Below are 19481 nucleotides of genomic sequence, written 5' to 3'. Positions count from 1 at the left end.
GCTGCTGCATTCAGCAGCTATAGGATTCCCAGATTGGACTTTCTGATTCCACATGTACAACAATGGGAATTAGGGTCAAGCTGTAGTGACCCATCAATATGGAGATCGTTAGCTAACTGGTAACTACTTATTCTAGGAAGCCTGTCCATCCATTCTCTCTCTCACCCCCTTCCACACTCACTCTCTCTGTCTGTCTGTGTCTCTGTTGTTTCTCTTGTTGCTGGGTGACGGGGATTCGCCGGTATTGGGTAATGGTTTGTGATTGATGTGCAGCTCAGCCAACGGTGGTGCGTTTCTGAGGATGCTGTGCGTTGATTGGCTGGTTGGTAACAATGGTCTCTGGTGACTGTTGCTAAGGGGGTGGGGCCAATGGGAGGCGCGGATCTCAGTCTGAGCCCGGACTCCGGCCACTGACCCCCCCCCCCAGCCCGGACTCCGGCCACTGACCCCCCCAGCCCGGACTCCGGCCACTGACCCCCCCCCCCCAGCCCGGACTCCGGCCACTGACCCCCCCACCCCAGCCCGGACTCCGGCCACTGACCCCCCCAGCCCGGACTCCGGCCACTGACCACCCCCCCCCCCGCAACGTCCGGACTCTGGACCCTGACTGTGACCGCTGGACTCTGGCCCCCTGAGCCCCGCCATGTCGGTCACTCTCAGCCTACTGGATTTGGCCAACCTGGCGGTCAGCCACCCGGAGCCGGGGATGGTGAACTTTGTGGCTCTGCAGGCGCTGCTCCACGCCATCATCCAGCACCTGGGCATCCAGGATGTCCAGAGCCCGCAGCGGCCGGAGCTGCTGCAGCTGCCGGACAGGCCGAAGCCGCTGCCTGGGACTGAGGCCGACTCCCGGGGCCGGGTTCCGGACCGGCAGCTGCAGCACAGGCTGCGGGATGTGGAGCTCCGGCTGCAGGAGCTGAGTCGCTTACCCACCACCAGCGAACTCCTCCAGCGGAGCAGGAGGGACAGCAACTCGGTGCAGGACATGTGGAGCTTGATGCAGCTGAGGAAGAGCACGGAGAGCAACAGGGAAGGAGTGGACAAGGTAACCCCTCACCTTAACTCCAACCCCCTCTCCTTAACCCCTCACTCTAAGCCCTCTCCTCCCTCGCCCTGCCGACTGCAGCCCTTCTCCATGGTGCTGAGTGTTGCAGCATCACCAGCTCATTGTTCACTTTCTCCTTATTAATTATTATTAACTAAAGGGAGAAATGCAGTCGAGCTAAAAAGACACAGTTGGTGGAGGGTAAATAAATCAGACAGTAGGCAGCAGATTCTGCCCGTGAAGGTTTCATGAGGATGGCACAAAAAATGATTTTATGAACGATTCACGACTGCAGGTTCAGTCTCGGTACAGGAATCCTAGCATTACGACGTAGACAAAAAGCCCAAAGCAAACCAAGCAATTCACAGAATCAAAGAATCCTACAGTGCAGAAGGATGCTATTCGACCCATCGAGCCTGCACTGACCACAATCTCACCAGGCCCTATCCCCATAACCACATGCATTTATCCTGGCTAGTCCCCCTGACACTAAGGCAATTTAGCATAGCCAGTCCACCTTAGGTCAATTGGAGGGTGGTTAAATGGTATTCACAAAGGGAGGTAGGGAGAAAATAGGAAACTATAGAGCAGTGAGCCTAATGTCGGTACAGGGGAAGTTGCTAGAATCCATTATCAAGGATTTCATAACTCAGTATTTGGAAGGCAGTGGGATAATCAGACAAAGTCAGCATGGATTTACAAAAGGGAAATCATACTTGAAGAATCTATTGGAATTTTTTGAGGATGTAACTAGTAAAGTTCACCGAAGAGAACCAGTGGATGTGGTTTATTCAGACTTTCAGAAGGCTTTCTTTCAACAAGATCTCACATGGCAAAATGCATGGGATTGCTCACTGGGATATATATTTTTTTGTGAGTCATGAACTTTTTTAATAAATATTTACGTTGCTAATCAATTGTCTTTTTTGCTAAACTCCTTTCCCAATCCTGTCAGCTCTGTCCTCATTCCTTTGTAATAACCCCTATTTAAGTTTAGCACTCTTGTTTCTGACCCAAATTTCTCTCTCTCAGGCAAACTAGGATTTCATTAGAAGAGTCATCAAACATAAGGGGTTGGTATCTGCTGAATAGACATGCAGGAGACAAGGGCTGGCACAGTGGTTCAAATCCCAGCTTGGGTCACCATCTGTGTGGAGTTTGCACATTCTCCCCATGTCTGCGTGGGTTTCCTCTGGGTGTTCTGGTTTCCTCCCACACTCTAAAGATGTGCCAGTTAGGTGGATAGGCCATGCTGAATTCTCTGTTAGTGTCAGGGGGTTGTGGGCATAGAGTCCGGGTGGGATTGTGGTTGGTGCAAATTTGATGGGCTGAATGGTCTCCTTCTGCACTGTAGGATTCTATGGGACATGAAAAAATTGTATGGTAAATTCACCGGTACAAGTTTCTCAGGAAAGATGTGCCCAAAGGGAGAAGAGAGCACAGATATGCCCACAATACAAATACGTTTTCTGTCACTTATTTTCATGGGATGTAGGCATCACTGGAAAGGCCAGTATTTGTTGTCCATTCCTGATTGCCCTTGAACTGAGTGGCCTAAAAGTCAACCTCATTGCTGTGGATCTCAAGTTTTATAAAGATGAGGCTGTGAAGATGACAGATATATCTTCCTTAAAGAAACCGATAGTTTCTGGGATATATTTGCCTTTGTGTGAATGTGAGCATTATCTGTGTCAAGATTTTTTTAAATTCACTTATGGGATGTGTATATCACTGGTCAGGTCAGCATTTATTGCCCATCCCTACTTGCCCTTCAGAAGGGGGTGGTGAGCTGCCTTCCTGTATCACTGCAGTTCCTGAAGTGTAGGTACACCCACAGTGCTGTTAGGGAGGGACTTCTAGTGTTTTGACTCAATTGAAGGAAACCAGATTTCATTGTTCAATATTGCCTGAGATATTGTTAAAAAAGTGTTGACATAATTTCAAATCTTATAGCTATGGAAGTTTTAGTGAAACTGCAAAGTTACATTATGTGACATGAGAGTCGATATAGTGACTTCACATTTGTAACACTATGGACTATATTTCCATATTCTGTTTGATCAGCTTGCTATACAGTCTGTTCGCTGATATTACAATGGATTGGTATCCTACAACATTCAATAGAATCTGTGATATAGACTGAATAAAAGCGCTAACAAAGCTCCTTATTGTGGAGATGTGGAAATGTTTGTGAACCTGTTGTAGTTCAGTGGTTTGGAACAATGGACTTTGTTACCTTACCAGCATCAACAAGAAATGGTTCAGACAGAAAACAGCGATGTTGCAATTAATTTATAAACCTCCATCTTCATCTTTGTTCCCAAAGGGAGGGGGAAACAAGTGATCTGGCATGAGCAACATTTAAGAGGCATCTGGATGGGTACATGGGTAGGGAGAGAATAGAGGGATATGGACCGAGTAAAGGCAAAAGGTTTTTTTTGTAATTTAGTTTGGGCATCATGATCAGCACAGACTTGGAGGGCCAAAGACCCTATTCATGTGCTCTACTTTTCTTTGTTCTATGTTAGCCACAAACCCCAGGACCCTAGAACCAGGCACTCCTACGTTGTTCAAAGGATGAGATGTTAAGCTGAGACCCTGTGTGAGTTCAAATGAACACAAGGCATTTCACGGTGCTATTTGAGGAGAAATATTAATGTTCTCCTGTGTCATGTCCAACATTTATCCTTTAACAGAAAAATCTATCAATTCACCTCTGAGCTCTTTGCCAACCACACAAAAACTGATTTACTTATAGAATCATGACTCCAGTTTAATGGTACTTCTTTGGCTGTACTTTTATTCTATCATTTACTCCATAGCAGTGTTCCCCTCTCTCGTATACACACAAATCGTTTAGTATCTCAGTCAATACCCTCTGCCATCACCAGACATGGGGAGAACATGCAAGTTCCACACAGACAGTGAGCTGAGGCCAGAATTGAACCGGGTCCCTGGCACTGTGAGGCAGCAGTGCGAACTGCTGTGCCATCATGCCACCTTTCCCTTTGAGTCCCTTTGATTTCCTCGTTGGCCTAACCCTCCAATTGACTACATCTTTTACTATTTATGTAAAATATCTTAGTGTCCTCTTTTATGTTACCCACAAGTCTATCCCTCCACCCTCTGCTTTTCATTCCCCTTTCTGCTGTCTGTATGCCTTGTATTCAGCTGAGTTCTGTCCTGTATTATGAAACTGACATTTTTATCTCTATCATTAGTGATCCAGGGATCTACATTTGGATGCCGTTCCTGTCTATCTCTTTGAAATTAGTTCTCTGCCAGTTGAGAATTTTCACATTAAAACTTTGGTGTGTTTATTTTTGCAAAAATCTATGTTTAGCACAGGACAAGGAATATTTATTGACGTGTTTTGATTGCTCCGTTACTCCATCTCCTTTGGGCTGTGATGGATAACTCAGTCTGACTCTCTCTTCATTTATCCAAGTTCCACACAACTTTCTTGACTCACTTTCTTAATTTGCCCATTCTCTATACCATCTATGTCTCAAATTGTATTTCATGTTGATTTATACATTCCCTGTTTACTCGTCAAGTTCCTTTGTAATGTTCTTGTACTTAGAGCATCCAGTCCTTTTGAAGAGTGCTGACTGAGTCACTATTTTGAGATTAATGACTTTATGATGGAACCATGTATCTTAAGTTTTAGATAAGTTGTTAGCTCGGTTTCTGTGGCATTTTCACCTGAGTCAAAAAATTGAGTTCACATCCAATTGCAGAAACTTGAGCACAAAATATGTGCTGACAGTCCATTGCAGTACTGAGGGAGTGCTGCGTTGTTGGAGGTGCCATCTTTTAAACACTATTAGATGGATATAAAACTTTTTTGGTAAAGAGCAGAAGAATTCTCACTGGTATCTCAGCCAATATTTATCCCTCAACCAAGTGTTAATATTCTCTTGTTGGTGCTTGTCATAGAGGTTTACACCGTGGAAACAAGCCCTTTGGCTGAACTTGTCCATGCCACCCAGTTCTTACCACTAAGCTAATTCCAATTGCCTATATTTGGCCCATATCCCTCTGTACCAATCTTTTCCAAGTAATTGTCTAAATGCTTTCTAAAAGACAAAATTGTACCTGCCTCTACTACTACCTCTGGCAGCTTGTTCCAAACACTCACCACCCTCTGTGTCAAAAAATTGCCACTCTGGACCCTTTTGTATCTCTCCCCCTCACCTTAAACCTATGCCCTCTAGTCTTAGTCTCCCCCACCTTTGGTAAAAATGTTGACTATCTAACCGATCTGTGCCCCTCATTATTTTATAGACCTCTATAAGATCACCCCTCAGCCCACTATGCTCCAGAGAAAAATGTCCCAGGGAGAGAGGAGTAGACAATTAGTCATTGGAACTCCATAGTTAGGGGGACAGATAGGAGATTCTGTGGGAATGAGAGAGACTCACGATTGGTGTGTTGCCTCCCAGGTGCTGGGGTCTGTGATGTCTTGGATTGTGTTTTCAGGATCCTTAAGGGGGAGGGAGACCAGCCCCAAGTCATGGTCCACAGAGGCACCAAAGACATAGTTAGGAAAAGAGTTGGGAATATTAGGCAGAAATTGAGGGAGTTAGAGTGGAAGGTTAGAGCTAGAACGGACAGAGTTATTATCTCTGGTTTGTTACCCGTGCCACGTGCTAACAAGGCGAGGAATAGGGAGAGAGGGCAGTTGAATCCATGGCTACAAGGATGGTGCAGGAGGGAGGGATTCAGATACCTGGATAATTGGGGCTCATTCTGGGGTAGGTGGGACCTCTACAAATGGGATGGTCTACATCTGAACCAGAGGGGTACCAATATCCTGGGGGGGTGATTTGCTAATGCTCTTTGGAAGGGTTTAAACTAATTCAGCAGGGGGATGGGAACCTGAATTGTAGCTCCAGTGTACAGGAGGTTGAGAGTAGTGAGGTCATGAATAAGGTTTCAAGGCCACAGAAGTGCACTGGTGGGCAGGAAGGTGGTTTGAGATGTCAGCATATAGAACATAGAACATTACAGCGCAGAACAGGCCCTTCGGCCCACGATGTTGCGCCGACCAGTTAAAAAAAAACAACAGTGACCCACTAACCTAAACCAATCCCTTTTCGTCCATAAACCTGTCCACAGACCTCTTAAACGCCCCCAAACTAGGCGCATTTACAACTGCTGCAGGCAGGGCATTCCAATCCCTCACCATCCTCTGGGTAAAGAACCTACCCCTGACATCTGTCCTATAACTATCCCCCTTAGTTTAAAGCCATGCCCCCTCGTGCTAGATTTTTCCATCCTAGGAAAAAGGCTATCACTATCCACCCTATCTAAACCTCTAATCATCTTATATGTTTCAATAAGATCCCCTCTTAGCCGCCTTCTTTCCAGCAAAAACAACCCCAAATCCCTCAGCCTCTCCTCATAGGATCTCCCCTCCATACCAGGCAACATCCTGGTAAACCTCCTCTGCACCCTCTCCAAAGCCTCCACATCCTTCCTGTAATGTGGGGACCAGAACTGCACACAATACTCCAAGTGCGGCCGCACCAGAGTTGTGTACAGTTGCAACATAACGCTACGACTCCTAAATTCAATCCCCCTACCAATAAACGCCAAGACACTGTATGCCTTCTTAACAACCTTATCTACTTGATTCCCAACTTTCAGGGATCTATGTACACATACACCTAGATCCCTCTGCTCCTCCACACTATTCAAAGTCTTCCAGTTAGCCCTATACTCAACACATCTGTTATTCCTACCAAAGTGAATTACCTCACATTTCTCTGCATTAAACTCCATCCGCCACCTCTCGGCCCAGCTCTGCAACCTGTCTAAGTCCTCCTGCAAACTATGATACCCTTCCTCACTATCTACCACACCTCCGACTTTGGTGTCATCAGCAAATTTACTGATCCACCCAACTATACCCTCATCCAGATCATTAATAAAAATCACAAACAGCAGTGGCCCCAACACAGATCCCTGAGGCACACCACTTGTAACCGAACTCCATGATGAATATTTACCGTCAACCACTACCCTCTGTCTCCTATCTGCTAGCCAATTCCTAATCCAGTTCCCTAAATCACCCCCAATCCCATACATCTGCATTTTGTGCAGAAGCCTACCATGGTTAACCTTATCAAACGCCTTACTAAAATCCATATACACCACGTCCACTGCCTTACCCCCATCCACCTCTTTGGTCACTTTCTCAAAAAACTCAATGGAATAAGGTGTGTGAACTTGCAGCCTGGATTGGTACCTGGGACTTCGATGTTGTGGCCATTTCAGAGACATGGATAGCGCAAGGACAGGAATGGTTGTTGCAGGTTCCAGGTTTCAGTCAGAGCAGAGGCGGTGGTGTGGCATTGTTAATCAGGGACAGTATTACAGTGGCAGAAAGGAGGTTTGATAAGGACTCGTACTGAGGTAGTATGGGCTGAGGTTAGAAACAGGAAAGGAGGTTATCTGATTGGGAGATTTCTATAGGCCTCCGAAAAGTTCCAGAGATGTAGAGGAAAGGATTGCAAAGATGATTCTGGATAGGAGCAAAAGTAACGGGGTAGTTGTTATGGGGGACTTTAACTTGACAAATATTGACTGAAAACGCTATAGTTGGAGTATTTTACATGGGTCAGTTTTTGTCCAATGTGTGCAGGAGGGTTTCCTGACACAGTATGCAGATAGGCCAACAAGAGGCGAGGCCACATTGGATTTGGTACTGGGTAATGAACCAGACCAGGTGTTAGACTTGGAGGTAGGTGAGCACTTTGGTGATAGTGACCACAATACAGTTACGTTTACCTTAGCGATGGGAAGGGATAGGTATAAACCGCAGGGCAAGAGTTATAGCTGAGGGAAAAGAAATTATGATGCGATTGGGTGAGATTTAGGATGCAGGGGATGGGCACAATTGAAATGTGGAGCTTGTTCAAGGAACAGCTACTGCGAGTCCTTGATAAGTATGTACCTGTCAGGCAGGGAGGAAGCGATCGAGCGAAGGAACCATGGTTTACTGAAGAAGTTGAATCTTTTGTGAAGAGAAAGGAGGAGACTTATATCAAGATGAGACGTGAAAGCTCAGTTAGGGCGCTTGAGAATTACAAGTTAGCCAGAAAGGACCTAAAGAGAGAGCTAAGAGGAGCCAGGAGAGGACATGAGAAGCCTTTGGCAGGTAGGATCAAGGAAAACCCTAAAGCTTCCTACAGGTATGTCAGGAATAAAAGAATGACTAGGGTAAGATTAGGGCCAGTCAAGGACAGTTGTGGGAAGTTGTGCGCGGAGTCCAAAGAGGTAGGAGAGGTGCTAAATGAATATTTTTCGTCAGTATTCACGCAGGAAAAAGACAATGTTCTCGAGGAGAATACTGAGATACAGACTATTAGACTAGACAGGATTGAGGTTCATAAGGAGGAAGTCTCAGCAATTCTGGAAAGTGTGAAAATAGATAAGTCCCCTGGGCCGGATGGGATTTATCCTAGGATTCTCTGGGAGGCTAGGGAGGAGATTGCAGAGCCTTTGGCTATGATCTTTAGGTTGGTCATTGTCTACAGGAATAGTGCCAGAAGACTGGAGGAAAGCAAATGTTGCCCCCTTGTTCAAGAAGGGGAGTAGAGACCATCCTGGGAATTATAGACCAGTGAGCCTTACTTCTGTTGTGGGCAAAGTTTTGGAAAGGATTATAAGAGAGAGGATTTATAATCATCTAGAAAGGAATAATTTGATTAGGGATAGTCAACACGGTTTTGTGAAGGGTAGGTCGTGCCTCACAAACCTTATTGAGTTCTTTGAGAAGGTGACCAAAGAGGTGGATGAGGGTAAAGCAGTTGATGTAGTGTATATGGATTTCAGTAAAGCGTTTGATAAGGTTCCTCCCGGTAAGCTATTACAGAAAATGCAGAGGCACGGGATTGAGGGTGATTTAGCGGTTTGGATCAGAAACTGGTTAGCTGTAAGAAGACAGAGGGTGGTGGTCGATGGGAAATGTTCATCCTGGAGTTCAGTTACTAGTGGTGTATCACTAGGATCTGTTTTGGGGCCACTGCTGTTTGTCATTTTTATAAACGATCTGGATGAGCATGTAGAAGGATGGATTAGTAAATTTGCGGATGACACTAAAGTCGGTGGAGTTGTGGATAGTGCGGTAGGATGTTGCAGGTTACAGAGGGACATAGATAAGCTACAGAGCTGGGCTGAGAGGTGGCAAATGGAGTTTAATGCAGAAAAGTGTGAGGTGATTCACTTTGGAAGGGGTAACAGGAATACAGAGTATTGGGCTGATGGTAAGATACTTGGTAGTGTGGATAAGCAGAGAGATCTCGGTGTCCATGTGCATAGATCCCTGAAAGTTGGCACCCAGATTACATAGAACACTACAGCACAAACAGGCCCTTCGGCCCACAAGTTGCGCTGATCACAGCTATACCTACCAAGCCATAGAACTATCTGTAACTTCCAATGCCATTAGATCCCATATACTCATCCAGAAGTCTTTTAAAAGACCCCACTGAGTTCACCTCTACCACCACCAACGGCAACCGATTCCATTCACTCACCACCCTCTGAGTGAAAAACTTACCCCTAACATCTCCTCTGTACTTGCTCCCCAGCACCATAAATCTGTGTCCTCTCGTAGCGACCATTTCAGCCCTGGGAAATAGTCTCCAAGAATCCACCCTATCTATTCCTCTCAACATTTTATAAACCTCTATCAGGTCGCCTCTCAACCTTTGTCTCTCCAGGGAGAAGAGACCCAGCTCCCTCAACCTATCTTCAGAAGACATGCCTCCCAATCCAGGCAACATCCTTGTAAATCTCCTCTGCACCCTTTCAATAGCTTCCACATCCTTCCTGTAGTGAGGCGACCAGAACTGCGCACAGTCCTCCAAGTGGGGTCTGACAAGGGTCTTATAAAGTTGCAGCATTACCTCCTGACTCCTAAACTCAATCCCTCGATTAATGAAGGCCAGTACACCATATGCCTTCTTGACCACATCCTCCACCTGTGAGGCCGATTTAAGAGTCCTATGGACCCGGACCCCAAGATCCTTCTGCTCTTCAACCCAGCTAAGACTCCTACCCTTGATATTGTACTCCTTCATCCCACTGGACCTGCCAAAATGGACCACTACACATTTATCCGCGTTGAAGTCCATCTGCCACTTCTCCGCCCAGTCTTGCATCCTATCTATGTCACGCTGCAACTTCTGACATCCCTCCACACTATCCACAACACCACCAACCTTCATATCGTCGGCGAACTTACTAACCCATCCCTCCACTTCCTCATCCAGGTCACTTATGAAAATGATAAACAGCAAGGGTCCTAGAACAGATCTCTGGGGCACTCCACTGGTGACCAACCTCTGTGCAGAAAAAGCCCCATCCACAACCACTCTCTGCCTTCTGCAGGCAAGCCAGTTCTGGATCCACAAGGCCAAAGCCCCTTGGATCCCATGCCCTCTCATCTTCTGAAGAAGTCTTGCATGGGGGACCTTATCAAACTCCTTGCTGAAGTCCATGTAAACCACATCCACTGCTCTTCCTTCGTCAATGTGTTCAGTCACATTTTCAAAGAACTCAACTAGGCTTGTAAGGCACGACCTGCCCTTGACAAAGCCGTGCTGACTATTTCTGATCATTCTAAACTTCTCCAAATGCTCATAAATCTTGTCCCTCAGAATCCTCTCCATCAACTTACCAACCACTGAGGTCAGACTCACCGGTCGATAATTTCCCGGGCTATCCCTGTTCCCTCTCTTGAAAATAGGAACCACATCCGCAATCCTCCAATCCTCCGGAACCTCTCCCGTCTCCATCGACAACGCAAAGATCATCGCCAGGGGCTCTGCAATCACTTCCCTCACCTCCCACAATAACCTGGACTACATCCCATCTGGTCCCGGCGACTTGTCTATCTTGATAGAATTTGAAAGTTCCAACACATCCTCTTTCTTAATATCCTCACACTCAATCTTTTCAGTCTGCCGCAAACCTGTAGTACAACCTCCCAGATCACTTTCCACCGTGAATACCGAGGCAAAGTACTCATTAAACATCTCTGCCATTTCTTCCGGTTCCACACAGACCTTTCCCCCTTCACCTTTTATAGGTCCTATCCCTTCTCTTCTCATTCTTTTACATTTCACATATTTGTAGAAGGCCTTGGGATTCTCCTTAATCTTACCCACCAAGGCCTTCTCATGACCCCTTCTGGTTCTTCTAATTTCCTTTTTAAGCTCCTTTCTACAATCCTTATACTCCTCTAGATCCTTAACATCTCCTAGCTCCCAGAACCTTTTATACACCTTTCTTTTCTTCCTGACTAGGTTCACCACAACCTTCGTGCACCACGGTTCCCGCAACCTACCAAAACCTCCTTGTCTCATCGGAACGTTGTCGTGCAGAGCTCCAGACAAACATTCCTTGAAAATCCTCCACCTTCCTTCTGTACTTTTCCCCAAGAATACCTCCTTCCAGTTTACTCGTCCAATTATCTGCCTGATGTCTTCATATTTCCCCTTACTCCAGACAAACACCTTCCTAGCCTGCCTGATCCTATCTCTTTCCAATGCTATCGTGAAGGAGATAGAATTATGATCTCCATCCCCGAGATGCTCTCCCACCGAGAGATCCATCACCTGTCCTGGTTCATTAGCCAGCACCAGGTCAAGTACAGCCTCTCCTCTCGTAGGCTTATCCACATACTGTGTCAGGAACCCCTCCTGAACACACCTAACAAACTCCTCCCCATCCAAACCCCTTACCCTAGGGATATTCCAGTCGATGTTTGGGAAATTAAAGTCTCCCATCACGACAACTCTGTTATTGCTACATCTCTCTAGAATCTGTTTCCCTATCTGCACCTCAACTTCCCTGTCACTATTGAGCGGCCTATAGAAAACACCCAGCAAAGTTTTCGACCCTTTGCTGTTCCTAACTTCCACCCACAGAGACTCCGTAGACAGTCCCTCCACGGCATCCTCCTTCTCTGCAGCCATGACACTGTCCCTGATCAACAGTGCCACTCCACCACCTCTTTTGCCTCCCTCCCTGTCCTTCCTGAAGCATCTGAATCCTGGCACCTGAAGTACCCAGTCCTGTCCCTGAGACATCCAAGTCTCCATAATGGCCACCACATCACATTCCCAAGCAGCAATCCATGCCCTAAGCTCATCTACCTTATTTACTACACTCCTGGTGTTAAAATAGATACACCTCAGCCCCTCGGTCTGGACATTTCTCTTCTCCACCACCTGTCTAACCTCCCTCTCATACTGTCTACAGTCCTTCTCTACCTGGGAGCTAACCTCCTCGGTCCCAGTCTCCTCATCTCTGTTCCCTCCCCCCAACCTTTCTAGTTTAAAGTCCCCCCAGTATCCCTAGCCAGTCTTTCCACCAAGATATTAGTCCCCCTGGGATTCAAGTGCCACCCGTCTTTACTGTACAGGTCACACCTGCCCCTAAAGAGGTCCCAATGATCCAGGTTGATAGGGTTGTTAAGAAGGCACACGGTGTGTTAGCTTTTATTGGTAGAGGGATTGCGTTTCGGAGCCATGAGATCATGTTACAACTGTACAAAACTCTGGTGTGGCCGCACTTGGAGTATTGCGTACAGTTCTGGTTGCCGCATTATAGGAAGGATATGGAAGCATTGGAAAGGGTGCAGAGGAGATTTACCAGGATGTTGCCTGGTATGTTGGGAAGGTCTTATGAGGAAAGGCTGAGGGACTTGAGGCTGTTTTCATTAGAGAGAAGAAAGTTAAGAAGTGACTTAATGGAGGTATACAAGATGATCAGAAAATTAGGTAGGGTGGACAGTGAGAGCCTTTTTCCTCAGATGGAGATGACTAACATGAGGGGACATAGCTTTAAATTGAGGAGTGATAGATATAGGACGAATGTCAGAAATGGTTCTTTATTTAGAAAGTAGTAAGGGCGTGGAATGCCCTGCCTGCAGCAGTGGTGGATTCACCAACTTTAAGGGTGTTCAAATGGTCATTGGATAAACATATGGACAATATTGGAATAGTTTAGGTTAGATGGGCTTTAGATTGGTTTCATAGGTCAGTGCCACATCGGGGGGCGAAGGGCCTGAACTGTGCTGTAATGTTCTATGTTCTATCCAGCCTCTCCTTATAACTCAATCCACCAAGCATCATAGTAAATCTTTTCTGCACTCCTTCTGGTTATAAATATCATAGAACATAGAACACTACAGCACAAACAGGCCCTTCGGCCCACGAGTTGCGCCGATCACATCAACACCTACCAATCTATAGACCTATCTATAACCCCCAATCTCATTAAACCCCATATACTCATCAAGAAGTCTTTTAAAAGACCCCAGCGAGTTCGCCTCCACCACCACTGACGGCAGCCGATTCCATTCACTCACCACCCTCTGAGTGAAAAACTTACCCCTAACATCTCCTCTGTACTTTCCTCCCCGCACCTTAAATCTGTGTCCTCTCGTAGCGACCATTTCAACCCGGGGAAATAGCCTCCGAGAATCCACCCTATCTATTCCTCTCAACATTTTATAAACCTCTATCAGGTCGCCTCTCAACCTTCGTCTCTCCAGGGAGAAGAGTCCCAGCTCCCTCAACCTATCTTCATAAGGCATGCCTCCCAGTCCAGGCAACATCCTTGTAAATCTCCTCTGTACCCTTTCAATAGCTTCTACGTCCTTCCTATAGTGAGGCGACCAGAACTGCGCACAGTACTCCAAATGAGGCCTGACAAGGGTCTTATAAAGTTGCAGCATTACCTCCCGACTCCTAAACTCAATCCCTCGATTAATGAAGGCCAGTACACCATACGCCTTCTTGACCACCTCTTCCACCTGCGAGGCCGATTTAAGAGTCCTGTGGACCCGGACCCCAAGATCCTTCTGCTCTTCAACACTACTCAGACTTCTGCCCTTGATAGTGTACTCGTTCATCCCATTGGTTATCCTTTCTATATCCTTTCTATAATTGGGTGAACAGAATCATACACAATGTATGTAAATGAGCTACTGGAGTTCTCTACATAAGAACTAGGAGCAGGAGTCATCCATCTGGCCCCTCGAGCCTGCTCCGCCATTCAATAAGATCATGGCTGATCTTTTCATGGACTCAGCTCCACTTTCCCGCCCGCTCACCATAACCCTTAATTCCTTTATTGTTCAAAAATCTATCTATCCTTGCCTTAAAAACATTCAATGAGGGAGCCTCAACTGCTTCACTGGGCAGGGAATTCCACAGATTCACAACCCTTTGTGTGAAGAAGTTCCTCTTCAACTCAGTCCTAAATCTGCTCCCCCTTATTTTGAGGCTAAGACCCTAGTTCTAGTTTCACCCGCCAGTGGAAACAACTTCCTGCTTCTACCTTATCTATTCCCTTTATCATCTTATATGTTTCTATAAGATCTCCCGTCGTTCTTCTGAATTCCAATGAGTATAGTCCCAGTCTACTCCGTCTCTCCTCGTAAGCCGTGTCAACAGCAAATAGATTTCAAAGATAAACCTGAATTTATAAATCAACTTATATGATCTCAGAACATCAGAAAGAGCTTTCTTGTCAATGAATACTATCGAAGGATAGCCACTGACATAAGACAAATCATCAGCTGTAAAGCACATTAAGCCACTCTGAGATTGTAAGGGCACTGGAAGTATATCACTTAAACACGCCTTGATGCAAAAAACAAACCTTTTTATTGATTCTTTATCCCCCATATTTCTAAAGCAAAACATCGACCATTGGAGCCAATTCCGCATACAGAGAAAAGATTACATTTACCCTTGGCAGAACAGCTTTTGATGTGGAATTAATACTGCTGACAGGTGCATAGTAGGACAGTTCCATATATGCAAGAAAATTTAGCCTAAAAGTTCCACTGATATTAATAGTATGTTCAATTTGCACCTGCATGGTGATAAAATCAAAATCGTGCATCATCTTCCACTCAATTGTTCTTCAAACACCTCAACACGATGGAACTCTTTCTCTCAACCCCTTCTCTTGCAGCTTGAAACCAAAACTTACCTCATCTGTTTCTCTCCTCCTCTCCAACTACTCATTTCCCTCCTCTTTATCTACCAGCTACTCCCCTCCTCCCCGCTTCTCCCCTCCTCCCCGCTACTCCCCTCCTCCCAGCTACTCCCCTCCTCCCCGCTACTCCCTCCCAGCTACTCACCTCCTCCCCGCTACTCCCCTCCTCCCCGCTACTCCCCTCCTCCCCTCCTCCCCGCTACTCCCCTCCTCCCCGCTTCTCCCCTCCTCCCCGCTACTCCCCTCCTCCCCGCTACTCCCCTCCTCCCCTCCTCCCCGCTTCTCCCCTCCTCCCCTCCTCCCCGCTACTCCCCTCCTCCCCGCTACTCACCTCCTCCCCTCCTCCCCGCTACTCCCCTCCTCCCCTCCTCCCCGCTACTCCCCTCCTCCCCGCTACTCCCCTCCTCCCCGCTACTCCCCTCCTCCCTGCTACTCCCCTCCTCCCCGCTACTCCCCTCCTCCCCGCTTCTCCCCTCCTCCCCGCTACTCCCCTCCTCCCCGCTACTCCCCTCCTTCCCTCCTCCCCGCTACTCCCCTCCTCCCCGCTACTCCCCTCCTCCCCGCTACTCCCCTCCTCCCCGCTACTCCCGTCCTCCCCGCTACTCCCCTCCTCCCCGCTACTCCCCTCCTCCCCGCTACTCCCCTCCTCCGCGCTACTCCCGTCCTCCCCGCTACTCCCCTCCTCCCCGCTACTCCCCTCCTCCCCGCTACTCCCCTCCTCCCCGCTACTCCCCTCCTCCCCGCTACTCCCCTCCTCCCCGCTACTCCCCTCCTCCCCGCTACTCCCCTCCTCCCCGCTACTCCCCTCCTCCGCGCTACTCCCGTCCTCCCCGCTACTCCCCTCCTCCCCGCTACTCCCCTCCTCCCCGCTACTCCCCTCCTCCCCGCTACTCCCGTCCTCCGCGCTACTCCCGTCCTCCCCGCTACTCCCCTCCTCCCCGCTACTCCCCTCCTCCCCGCTACTCCCCTCCTCCCCGCTACTCCCGTCCTCCGCGCTACTCCCCTCCTCCCCGCTTCTCCCCTCCTCCCCGCTACTCCCCTCCTCCCCGCTACTCCCCTCCTCCGCGCTACTCCCGTCCTCCGCGCTTCTCCCGTCCTCCGCGCTACTCCCCTCCTCCGCGCTACTCCCCTCCTCCGCGCTACTCCCCTCCTCCCCGCTACTCCCCTCCTCCCCGCTACTCCCGTCCTCCGCGCTACTCCCCTCCTCCCCGCTTCTCCCCTCCTCCCCGCTACTCCCCTCCTCCGCGCTACTCCCCTCCTCCCCGCTACTCCCGTCCTCCGCGCTTCACCCGTCCTCCGCGCTTCTCCCGTCCTCCGCGCTACTCCCCTCCTCCCCGCTACTCCCCTCCTCCCCGCTACTCCCCTCCTCCCCGCTTCTCCCCTCCTCCCCGCTACTCCCCTCCTCCCCGCTACTCCCCTCCTCCCCGCTTCTCCCCTCCTCCCCGCTACTCCCCTCCTCCCCGCTACTCCCCTTCTCCCCTCCTCCCCGCTACTCCCCTCCTCCCCGCTACTCCCGTCCTCCGCGCTACTCCCCTCCTCCCCGCTACTCCCCTCCTCCCCGCTACTCCCCTCCTTCCCGCTACTCCCCTCCTCCCCGCTTCTCCCCTCCTCCCCGCTACTCCCCTCCTCCCCGCTTCTCCCCTCCTCCCCGCTACTCCCCTCCTCCCCGCTTCTCCCCTCCTCCCCGCTACTCCCCTCCTCCCCGCTATGCCCCTCCTCCCCGCTTCTCCCCTCCTCCCCGCTACTCCCCTCCTCCCCGCTTCTCCCCTCCTCCCCGCTACTCCCCTCCTCCCCGCTACTCCCCTCCTCCCCGCTACTCCCCTCCTCCCCGCTACTCCCCTCCTCCCCGCTACTCCCCTCCTCCCCGCTTCTCCCCTCCTCCCCGCTACTCCCCTCCTCCCCGCTTCTCCCCTCCTCCCCGCTACTCCCCTCCTCCCCGCTATGCCCCTCCTCCCCGCTTCTCCCCTCCTCCCCGCTACTCCCCTCCTCCCCGCTTCTCCCCTCCTCCCCGCTACTCCCCTCCTCCCCGCTACTCCCCTCCTCCCCGCTACTCCCCTCTTCCCCGCTACTCCCCTCCTCCCCGCTACTCCCCTCTTCCCCGCTACTCCCCTCCTCCCCGCTACTCCCGTCCTCCGCGCTACTCCCCTCCTCCGCGCTACTCCCCTCCTCCCCGCTACTCCCGTCCTCCCCGCTACTCCCCTCCTCCCCGCTTCTCCCGTCCTCCGCGCTACTCCCCTCCTCCCCGCTACTCCCCTCCTCCCCGCTACTCCCCTCCTCCCCGCTACTCCCGTCCTCCCCGCTACTCCCCTCCTCCCCGCTACTCCCCTCCTCCCCGCTACTCCCGTCCTCCCCGCTACTCCCCTCCTCCCCGCTACTCCCCTCTTCCCCGCTACTCCCCTCCTCCCCGCTACTCCCGTCCTCCGCGCTACTCCCCTCCTCCCCGCTACTCCCCTCCTCCCCGCTACTCCCGTCCTCCCCGCTACTCCCCTCCTCCCCGCTACTCCCGTCCTCCGCGCTACTCCCCGCTACTCCCCTCCTCCCCGCTACTCCCGTCCTCCCCGCTACTCCCCTCCTCCCCGCTACTCCCCTCCTCCCCGCTACTCCTCTCCTCCCCTCCTCCACTCTACCACCACCCCCCTGACCTTGAATTTGTACCTTTTGTACCTCACCCACAAGACAATGTGAGATGATCTTTAAGATGTACTGCTCTGTTGCTTTTGCCTCACTATTTTATTATCCTTTATTATCAGGTTTTTTTTATCATATCTGTCCCATTGTAGCCGACGCAATACTCCAAGTGCGGCCGCACCAGAGTTCTGTACAGCTGCAACATGACCTCGTGGCTCCGAAACTCAATCCCTCCACCAATAAAAGCTAACACACCGTATGCCTTCTTAACAACCCTATCAACCTGGGTGCCAACTTTCAGGGATCTATGCACATGGACACCGAGATCTCTCTGCTCATCCACACTACCAAGTATTGTACCATTAGCCCAGTACTCTGTATTCCTGTTACTCCTTCCAAAGTGAATCACTTCACACTTTCTGCATTAAACTCCATTTGCCACCTCTCAGCCCAGCTCTGCAGCTTATCTATGTCCCTCTGTAACCTGCAACATCCCTGTCCACAACTCCACCGACTTTAGTGTCATCCGCAAATTTACTAATCCATCCTTCTACACGCTCATCCAGATCGTTTATAAAAATGACAAACAGCAGTGGCCCCAAAACAGATCCTAGTGATACACCACTAGTAACTGCACTCCAGGATGAACATTTCCCATTAACCAGCACCCTCTGTCTTCTTACAGCTAACCAGTTTCTGATCCAAACCGCTAAACCACCCTCAATCCCGTGCCTCTGTATTTTCTGTAATAGCTTACCATGGGGAACCTTATCAAACACTTTACTGAAATCCATATACACCACATCAACTGCTTTACTCTCATCCACCTCTTTGGTCACCTTCTCAAAGAACTCAATAAGGTTTGTGAGGCACGACCTACCCTTCACAAAACCAAACAATGCCACCCATGCCCTACCCCTGTAACCCTAGTATTTACTAATCCTCCTGACACTAAGGGGCAATTTATTACGGTCAATCGATCTAACTCACACACCTTTGGACTGTGGGGGGAAACTGAAGCACCTAGGAGGAACCCATGCAGACATGGGGAGAATGTGCAAACTCCACACAGACAGTGGCCTGAGTGGGAACAGAAACCAGGGCCCTGGCACTGTGAGGCAGTTGTGCTAACCACTGTGCCACCTGATAGAAGATATCAGCGTTCCTGCATTCCCTTCCCTCTCCAATGAGGGGCTACCTTTCTTATTGATTAACTATCATATCTTGATTTCATTCTGTTGCAGTAATCTGTGCCCTGCATGGAGTATCTTTGAGTTGTAACTAATTTCAATGTGATTTTTATTCAGTTATGGCTTCTATTTTAGAATGTTCTTCACAACCAGATTCAGAGTTACGAGAAAAAACTCTTCCCCGTTCTGAGACTCCACTCTCTGTAACTGCACATTTTTATCCAATCTTAATCCACATTAGGCTTGATTGAAGTCTCTAATTATCATCATCACTATTTCTCCCTCTCACTTATCTTGTCCAGACTTGTCATATATCGGGTTTTCAGCATCTTGAAGACTTTTGAACAGTAAAACCCTAATGGGGAAATACGATAGCTCAGGGGAAGGATCCAATAGGTGAGCCTGTTACTCACGTGGTAATGTATTTAAATCAGAGTTCTGATCTGAGAAAAATAGCTACAACCTAGCTCCTCCCGGTTTTAGTATCATATGACTATATGACCTTGTATACCTAACTCACCTTTAAATTACTTTAATCAAATAAACATCTCAAGGATCCTCTTTTTTGGTAAACAAAAACTCATTAAGCT

At 49.1% G+C, this 19481-nt stretch overlaps 1 protein-coding gene across 1 annotated transcript in view; it reads left to right on the top strand.

Moving 5' to 3' along the window:
- Nucleotides 1-546: 546 nt before the first annotated feature.
- Nucleotides 547-19481, top strand: part of LOC145356551 (glutamine-rich protein 2) — a 175229-nt gene continuing 156294 nt past the window's right edge. Inside the window, exon 1 of the mRNA XM_080209314.1 lies at nt 547-1045. Within this exon, the coding sequence (XP_080065440.1) occupies nt 644-1045 (402 nt within the window). The 5' untranslated portion in view covers nt 547-643. The remainder of the gene's footprint in view (nt 1046-19481) is intronic.

The sequence above is a fragment of the Carcharhinus amblyrhynchos genome, chromosome 21 (assembly GCF_965287045.1).
Source record: "Carcharhinus amblyrhynchos chromosome 21, sCarAmb.v2.hapA, whole genome shotgun sequence".
NCBI classification, from domain to species: Eukaryota; Metazoa; Chordata; class Chondrichthyes; order Carcharhiniformes; family Carcharhinidae; genus Carcharhinus; species Carcharhinus amblyrhynchos.
The sequence above is the reverse complement of the archived record's forward strand: the minus strand, read 5'-3'. Positions and strand labels throughout refer to the sequence as shown.